The 9,813-nt window shown below is 35.6% G+C and overlaps 1 protein-coding gene across 3 annotated transcripts in view; it reads left to right on the top strand.

The window, feature by feature from the left end:
* The window catches only part of LOC127972426 (roundabout homolog 2), a 369,417-nt gene that overhangs the window by 321,327 nt on the left and 38,277 nt on the right, over window positions 1-9,813 (top strand). For all 3 annotated transcript variants that reach the window (XM_052575901.1, XM_052575902.1, XM_052575903.1), the window contains 5 exons: window positions 958-1,039; window positions 1,412-1,577; window positions 1,940-2,106; window positions 2,668-2,789; window positions 5,474-5,705. In XM_052575901.1, the coding sequence (XP_052431861.1) occupies window positions 958-1,039; window positions 1,412-1,577; window positions 1,940-2,106; window positions 2,668-2,789; window positions 5,474-5,705 (769 nt within the window). The remainder of the gene's footprint in view (window positions 1-957; window positions 1,040-1,411; window positions 1,578-1,939; window positions 2,107-2,667; window positions 2,790-5,473; window positions 5,706-9,813) is intronic.

The raw sequence follows: 9,813 nt of genomic DNA, 5'->3' as shown, positions 1-9,813 counted from the left end.
TGCCATAGAAAAATAGTATTCGGTTTGATTTATATATATATATATATATATATATATATATATATATATATATATATAGAGAGAGAGCATCATCTTTCAATACTCCCCAAACTGGACCAGATTTTATATTAGCCAACACTGATATAGCCACCAATATATCCCTAATATGAATGCCCAGATGTGTATCTGTCATTGTGTGTTTCTAAGGCCATATGTGTGCGTTTGTGTGACTAGCAGCTGTCAGAAGCATCTTCATCTAAGTGTGATGTATAAGCTTAGCAGAATTCAATCAGATATCGGTAAGACATAACAGAGACGGGCAGAGGGAATCATATTGCATTACGGGGATGAATGGGAGATATTGATTTTGGTAAATTGTTTGTTACTATCACTTAGGGATATGACAGCTCTCCAAAGATTCATTTACGGACGCCTGGACGGGCTCCAGCTGCACACACATTTGAACACACGCACACAAACAAACACACAAGCCCTCCCCCCGTCAGCTCGGGATGGGATTGCCATTATGCCTGACAGTGCTGCCCACCTCTGACATTTTATCTAATAAATGGAGGCAAGGCACCCTGATGAAAGGCAACAAACAACAGGGAGATCGTCCCAGAAAGGTAGAGAGGGGGGAACATGCGCCAGCTGTCAACGGTCCAGAGGGTTTCAGCGAGTACCCCTTTAAATGAATTAGCCTAACTCTTGTTGTGGTTAGTCGGTGGGTTTGTAAACTTGCCAGCAAGAATAAAAGCTGGCTGAAGGGTGCAGAAAATACAATATATCTACCATATTAGTGTCAGCACTTTAGCTGATCCGGATGTGCCCAAGGTTACATCTCTCAGATCGAAAGCTTGGACTTTCCATGAGTCGATTTGATTAGCCGTTTAGTGAATTGACAGTGCTTGAAGATATAAACACCAATGTATGTTTTTGTGTTCTTCTGTTTTTCAGCTCTCGGATTCTGGTATCTACACTTGTGTGGCAGCAAGTTCTAGTGGGGAAACATCTTGGAGTGCTTTCTTGGAAGTCAAAGGTACTTCGGTGCAACTTCACAAAAGACACTCTTAAAAATAAAGGATTCAAAAGGTTTGCAGGAATGCCTTAGAAGAACCATTTTAAGGTCCCCAAAGAACCTTTGAGTGAACAGTTCTTAAAATAATCTTTTGTTGTTTTCCTAGTGTGAAAAATATTTTAATCTAAAGAACCTTTGCCCAGTGAAAAAAAAAAAAAAATTATATGTGCTATAAAAAATTTCCATGAATATTAAAGGTTCTTCTTGGAATCATAGATAAGAACCTTTATTTTTTTTGAGTGGATGTGCTTTTTAAGAAATGTTATTCTTCCAGAAACTGTTCTACAAGTTCTCAATGTTCTTAAGGTATTTTTTTTCTTTTTCTCTCCTCAGAGTCTGGAAGTCTTGTTGTAGTTAAAGACCGGGATGAGAACGAGCTCCCAGGTCCTCCTTCCAAACCTCAGGTCACAGATGTCACTAAAAACAGCGTGTCGTTGTCCTGGCAGCCTGGCCTTCCAGGAGCTTCACCAATCTCATCATATGTTATTGAGGCTTTCAGGTATGATTTTTACAGTAATTTAATTTTTTAGACTTTAAGTTCCTTTTCTGAAGTTTTTTTGGACTGAATTGTACCTTAAATTTGTTCATTTTCCTGTCAAGTACTGAAAGTAGATGCTATTTTTCATTTGAAACCAGGATTTGAGATGTCTAGTCTGTTGAATATATTGTACATTCAGATGACGAAACATTGGAAATACGTATTTATACACATTTTTAACATGCAAAATCCTTGAAAAATATGTTGCGACATAGAACCTCAAGCTGGTACAACATTTTGAATGGACTGTCCTTCATCCGCTCTGACTTAAGTGCATGAAGACATTTCAAAGTCTGACATCACTCTGCCTCATTTGCATGCAGCCAATCGGTGAGCAACAGCTGGCAGACTGTGTCCGATCATGTCAAGACCACCCAGTACACCATTAAGGGTCTTCGCCCCAACACCATCTACCTGTTCATGGTGCGAGCAGTCAACGTCCAAGGCCTGAGCGACCCAAGCCCCATGTCCGAACCCGTCCGCACTCAAGGTATTTAATAGAGATTAGAATTACCCTAGCTGTAATTGTGTATAGAGTGTCTTTTGGTAAGAAACCCATATGAACAGTGCCTGTGTCAAAGACTTCCAATTAAATTCTAGCGGTTGCTTACAGAGTACGAGATTTAGTCTAGATACCACACGGTCTAACGGTCCCACACACTCATTATTTCCAGAGACGGAGTATAACGTAGAACAAACATCATCTACTTCTGGAGTGTATAATTGAGTTAGTGGTCTGGCTGGTACCTTAATGATCATTACGAGGAAAAAAAAAGAACCAACTTTAACTGGAAAAAGATTCGATTAAGGTGCCATGGAGTCCACCGTGTGTTCATTAGGGGTGACTGATTCTGAGACCTTGGGTGGATGTAACCTCACAGGTCGGGTTGAAGCTGTGCTGTCTGTGGCTGGAGTCAGTGAAAACGACTCCTCTTTGCTCTATTAGGGGATTAAAATATATTTAAGGGATTATGTTGTACCAGCCAGTAATTTAGCATTGTCAGAGCACTATAAGAGGTAATGGCATTGGCCCCTCTCTCTCTCTTTACAGATATAAGTCCTCCAGCTCAGGGAGTGGATCACAGACACGTGCAGAAGGAGTTGGGTGAGGTTATTGTGCGGCTACACAACCCTGTGGTCCTCAGCCCCACCACCATACAGGTCACATGGACGGTAAGGTACTCTGTGATTGAACAAAGCTCAAGATTTAGTATGTTAACTGTGTTTGGAGAGATATTATAGTCTGTGAATTGGGAGCTAAGGTTAGACAGAGGTTTGAACGCAATCTGCTCTTGGACAGAGGTTATTGTACAGCTTCCATGACTGGACTGAGGTTTTAGCATGTGAACTGTGATTGGACCAAGGTTCAACAGATATGAAAATCTTGTCATCATTTATTCAGTGTCATGTTGTTCCTAACTGTTCTTTATTATGTAGATGACAAAATATAATATTTTGAGGAATGTTTTTGTCCATACTATGCTCCTAAACATCATTGGACCCTACTGACTTGCATTATATGGACATAAATTGACTTGACTTGACTTAACAATTAAATTAAATTAAATTTGAGGTGGTGTGTTCAACAGAATAATGTTTGACAGAAAGTCATTTTGAAATTTTTGGAAAGGCATGACCTATTTTATAGTATACTATTTTGATTATTTTGGCATAATATCTCTAAAGAATGGTGTTATTTGCCACAGATTATTGGCTCTGTGTCATGTAAACATATACATTATGTACATGTATAATATCTGATATCCAAACAAGTGCGTCCGTTCAAAAGTTAACTCTGTTACTCGTCTTGGTTGTTATTTCTATTTCCCACTGCAGTCTTGCAGCATTGATATAAACACTCTAAAAGTGTTTATTGTTTGTTGAATTGCATTAAAATGGATATTTTAAAGCTTTGGGTTTGTCACTTTAGTTTGTAAGCACTCTCCAGAGGTATATTAATGATTGCCATCAACAATCATTAGAGAGACAAATATAAGCTCCTGTCTGTTCAGTCTAAATGGGGGAAAGACTGTTTCAGAGGTATTTTTCTCATATGAATAATCCATAAATCACCAGCCTACATGGCTCCTGAATACAGCAGCACTCTCGCGGTAAACGTAGGTGGTGTCAAGAAAGCTTTTACGACCCTGAATCATTCAATTAATGAAAGTTAAAAAGCGTAGGAAGGATGCCCATTGGGCTGATTTACTCCATGTGTAGGGAGGAAAAGCAGATGCTAAATATCTCATTCCGGAAGCCAGACTGTGCTGTTAGGAAGACATTAATGTGAGTAATGCAGACTCCTCCTCTCTGTAAATACAACTTTTATTTGCCAAACTAAAAAAAGGGCGAAGCTTTCAGCGAATGAAGTGTCTTGTTTACCTTTTTGTTGATTTGAGATTTCGTTTCTTCTTTGATCTTTTTTGTTGATTTTTGTGTGCACGTTTATGTGTATACTTGTTTCTTCACAACGGAGCTTTTTTTCGCAGTATGTTTGTTCAAGGCGGCTACATCTAGCATGATTGCTGTTATTGATGTTTTATTTACAGTTTATCAAGGTTGTACATATCCATGAATCATGTAGAGTATTTTTATCAAAGGGATTTGATTGGCTGAACATGTTTCCAAACCAAAATTTATTCGGACACCTTCAACTTTTCTCACATTATATCACAGTTTATTTGCTATAGTTTAAAGAATGGTAATAAAATATGACAAGGACCACAGAGTTAAAGTGTATTAAAACTAATTTATCTTGATTATGTCATATAACTTTGATAGAAAAGTATGTAATGGATTACAATCAACCAAAAATGATTCAGCTGTTAAATTTAAGTACACGATTAGATAATACCAATTTAGGTCAACCAATTACCAAGAAATGCTTAATTTCGTTCAGTCTGTGGTGTAAAAAGTTTGCATTAGCAATTAAAGAATAAACATGGGCAGGTGTCTGGATATTTTTTGATCCCAAATATCACTGGTAGAAGGAATGTGCAAAAAATCGAATGCGATTTTCATGCGCATCTCATCAGTAAAGACGCTCCTGTAATAAGGAGTATATCTCCAGTACGTGCGTTCAGATCAGGCTTGCCAGGTTTTTACAACAAATCCTGCCCAGTTGCTTCTTAAAACTAGTCCAAAACTAGCCCAATCGCATTCCGGGAGGGTCCCCGATACAAATTGCTTCCCGGGGTTAAAATTACATTTTTTGGAAGGGTTGCCCTGGTAAAATTAGCATTTTAGGGGCTAAATATCACGTGATTGGGTATTGGGGTTGCTTTAAACCGCGGACATGGAAAACAATCACAGACTTGGCAACACTGGTTCAGGTGGAGCGGCAGTTACTATACAGAGCCATAGTCTACCGACAACTAACACAAAATCGTTTTCAAAATCGACAAAGAATCTCCTGCGATTTTAACATCGATTTTGTGTAGATTGTCAGTGAATTACGGCTCGTGTAGTAAATGTCAACCTATAGTGTCCTGCACCGACTGGTACAAAATAGATTTAAAATTATATCTCGTATCTGAATAATTTTTGTTTTCACTGTATACAAGTTAAGGTGAAAAAGAGGAGATATTCCTTGGACTTTCAGACTTTTCCATGATGTTCCAAGCTGTTTAGTGCGGGTCTAGTTGGTGGACCAACATGTCTAGAGAAAATATTCAATCAGCTTTTCTGTTTAAGTTACTTGACCATGAAAGCATTGCTGGTTAAGCTAGTTAAGACGCCTCTTGGGACACCAAGCATCTCGTGCTAGGAACCAACACCCAAACCTGGAGTTCCTTCTTTTTTTAAATGATAATTTTTCTCACTTTCTTTTTTAATTTTGAACCATCTTTCCCCTTCAGGTTGACCGGCAGTCTCAGTTCATCCAGGGCTACAGGGTTTTGTACAGACAGATGTCAGGGCTGTCCTCCCCAGGAGCATGGCAGAGTCAGGATGTGAAGGTCCCCTCTGAGAGGAGCATGGTGCTCTCGGCTCTGAAGAAAGGCATCGTCTACGAGATCAAAGTCCGTCCCTACTTCAACGAGTTCCAGGGCATGGACAGCGAGTCCCGAACGGCAAGGACAACAGAGGAAGGTACAGCGTTTGATTCTTTGCAGTGATACAGGAGATCTGTGACGTTTGAAGTCAACATGAAATCAAAACTGACTGTATTTACTTTCATAATACATTTATTTGTGTAACCTTTAATTAAAATAACTCATATGGATAGGGAAAATAGATTTTAACTGATTTGTTATGGGCTAATTTGTAGGTAATTCAATTTTTCCAAAATACAGTCATGACTAATTCATAAAATAGCATACTATATTCTTAATTACCTGAGAATGTTCCGTTTTGGATCACATTTTGGAATTAAAGGGGATTTGCGAATGCCGTTTCATGTTGACTTTCAAGTCACAGAGTTCTATAATTGATTTGTCGATGTCTTGTGCTCCTAAAATGTACAGGTCACAGATACTAAGAGACACAAATGCAGACATAAGCCCAAAGGTTGGATCTGTTGCTGATTCTTTCCAGCTTGCTCTAAGTCCACAGCAATTTGGGACAGTTATGCATAGTCCACCCTTAGGCCACCATCGTAACAAATACCGTAGTAAGCAATACTGGCCTGCTTTCCACAGCACTGCAGTAAGCTTGTCTCTATCCCTGACGGCACTCAGAGGAAAGGCACCATCTTTTTGGCAAAGGAATTGACCTTTTCTTTGTTTTGGGTTGTGTGTGTGTGTGTGTGGCTGACAGGACACTAAAACAAGCATGGGTTTCACAGAATTCTTTCCCTTTTCTCATCCCCATCTCTCCCAACTGACTAAAAAAGACTGTCAGCCATAGAGCCAGGTTTATACCACTCATTTGTTTCTGTATTTTACTTCAGACAACCACCAGTCCTTACCTAGCATTCAAAATAAACTTCTGCATAGAGGAAATTGACCAGGAGGAAATAAAAAATAAGATTTATGGGATCTAGAAAAATTATAATACTTTATATTTATACTGTATAAAGTATTATATGTTTATATTTATTTTAGTTGTAAATTAAATGTACTCCTTTATTATGCAACATATACTTATTATGTATTATTAAATGTTTTTAAATTTTTTAGCTGTAATTTCTTTTCCATTTATTCTGTTAATTTTATATTAAATGTACTGTTATTATATAATATATTTTTTTAATATGTATGTATTATGTTGTATACCATTACATTTAATAAATAATAGGTAATATTATTATTAAAATAGTTTCTGTTTTCTGTATTTCCATCAGACAACCACCAGGCTTAACCTATTGTTCAAAAATTAACTTTTTGGATATAGAAAATTAATCGAGATAAACTACTAAATATTTCAGTTATTTAATTCTTTATCTAGAAATTTATATTCATAACTTAATATTTATTTTCATTTTTATCGTTAATAAAAATTTATTCATTATTTATTTTTTATTTTTATTTTTAAATAGTATTGTGAAAAATGAATTGTACTGTTTTTAATTGTAGGTGGAAAAAAGATAGTATTATTTATTTATTCATTCATTCATTCATTTGTATATTTATTTATTTATTTACTTATGTATTTCACTCACGAAAGCTACATTTTGTTTGCTCACAGTTTGGACCCTGTGGATCCCAGGACATATCGTCTTGGATTATTGTGGCTCAGGTTGTTGCTTAATGTTGACCAGTATCCAGGATTCACCAAAATACTTTGAGATGTTCTCCCAAGGCTTGAGCGATGGCTGCTACTAGACATACATTTCGGGGGGAAAAAAAGCATTTTTACGAATAGTTTAAACGGCATATGGAAGTCTCGAGACATAAATTCCCACACACTCACACAAGCACAGAAGGTTTGCTGATTAAAGTCTGAGTGCAATGACAGGCTCATTTGTTACCCAGAGTGTCCGCGGAGAGCCGTATCTCCTCCACACACACCAGCTCCGTCTCCTGAAGCCCTGCTGCACTGACTTCACACCCTACACCTGCATGTCATCTCCATTACCAGAGCAAGACAAAACATCGGGTCCCCTGGCAGAAGAGCGGCACGGGGCCCACGGCTGCGATAGCCCCCTTTTGTTTCTTGTTTTCCACTGTGTGGTAGTTTAGAAGGTTTGTCAGAGTCACAGAAGAGGATGATTTATTGGCCATTGTCTGATTAGACAATTATAGCTTCTCTCTGGAGCTCACCGCGTCAATTTCTTTTCTGTTTTTCATTTCTCTCTTACTTTGTCTTTTCCGAAAAGTAAAAGCGTTTTCACTTTCGTTTAGACCTTCTGCTGAAGTGATGAATTTAGCAGGGAATCATCTCATTAAAACTGAACTTGCTTACCAACCATAGCCTCCTCCAACTTACAAAATAGTTGCTGCAATAACTGTTACAATGATAAAACTGATCAATTGTAATTTATATATTTTAATTTTAAATAAAAATATATTTATTTTTATTTATTTTTTACACTTTATTTTAAGGTATCCTTGTTACATTACATGTACATGTTATTATAATAAAATTAATTATGCCTAATTACACTAAGCCAAACCCTAATCATAACCTTAACCATATAGTAAGTATATGCAGTTAGTTATTATTCAGTAATTAAATGTATAACATGGACACCTTAAAAAAATAAAGTGTAACCTTATTTATTTAATTTACGTTTATTATTTTTATATATTTATTAAAATGTAAAATTTTAAATTATGAATAAAAAAGATTTTATCTAAATTAAAGTAGTAAATATGTTTTTCCAGTTAATGAATGATAAAAACACTGACACCCATATATATATATATATATATATATATATATATATATATATATATATATATATATATATATATATATATATATTTGAATTTATTTATTTATTTTTTGCATACATGACTTTTACTTTTATATAATATAGCAATTAATTAATTAACTCTTAAATATATAATTAAATCTTATAATTAAATAATTAACTCTTATATAATATTACAAATAATACAACACTGATGGATGTGAATATAACAATGCAGGATAAGCTTTAGCTCTTTTTTTAAAAACATCCTGTACTATTAGCTGCAGTAGTAGTGTTTTGTAAAGATAGAGGTTGAAAAGGTGAACCAGGCCCTTTCAGAAACTCCTCTGTGTTCTTAATCCATTTTATGGTCAATAATCAGCTTCTCAATGGGAGTTTTTATTTATTTATTTATTTCTCCCCGAGGGTCTTTATCACACATTGATTAGTGGCATGTTAAAGCAAAGTAGCATTTCTTCACATTCTGTAAGCTAAAGCCCCGTCGCTCGCCTGGGGTCACAATATTAGCTTGGTTTAACATCACAGAGTGTTTTTTCATCATCTTTCCCTGCAGGCTACTGTAGCGGCAGTGAAACAGAGGTCACATCCTCGCTGGCTATACATCACAGCGCTAATGGTGCTATTAGCATCGCCTGCACCATCGCTCCCCAAATGAGAAATATGTATTGTTTGGCTCAAATGTGCATAATGATAAGCTCCTAAATGATTTGCGGCATTAACTTTGAATGACATTGGCTGCATTGTTGTAAGAGGGGTTTTGTTACCTGCAGCCTGCTGAAATTATTTTTCAGTATTAAAAAAGAAAAAGGTGAATATTTTGTGAAATACATTGCTTGATCAATTACTTGATTACAATTACAAATTCTTACTATATATACATATATACATACATACATAGACACACACACACACACACATGCATATGCATATACAGTGTGTAAATACATATACACATTTACAGTGGTAAAAATCCAATTGCACTCTTAAGTCTAAGAAATACATATTATATTGTATATATTTATTGTATTATATTATCATTATTAATATTGTATTATATTTACAGCAAGGGGAAACCCATATCAATTTGCTCACTTCATTCTGAGAATATTATATTTTATTATTTATATATAATTATTCTTATTATGTAAAATTATATATAATATTATATGTTATACAACACTAAAAAAGTTTTTTTCTTCATTCTTTACATAAATTATTTTCACTCAATTACTTAAATATTTACAGTATTACAGTAAAAATTCCAATCAAATTCCACTCTAAATTCTGAGACGAAAAAAAAAAAAACATACATACAAACACACACATATTCAATATTAAAAAGGAAAAGTGTGTATTTTTAGATGTGCATAATGATCAGTTTTA

The sequence above is a fragment of the Carassius gibelio genome, chromosome B15 (genome assembly GCF_023724105.1).
Source record: "Carassius gibelio isolate Cgi1373 ecotype wild population from Czech Republic chromosome B15, carGib1.2-hapl.c, whole genome shotgun sequence".
Lineage (NCBI taxonomy): Eukaryota > Metazoa > Chordata > Actinopteri > Cypriniformes > Cyprinidae > Carassius > Carassius gibelio.
This window is presented reverse-complemented; position numbering and strand designations above follow the sequence as displayed.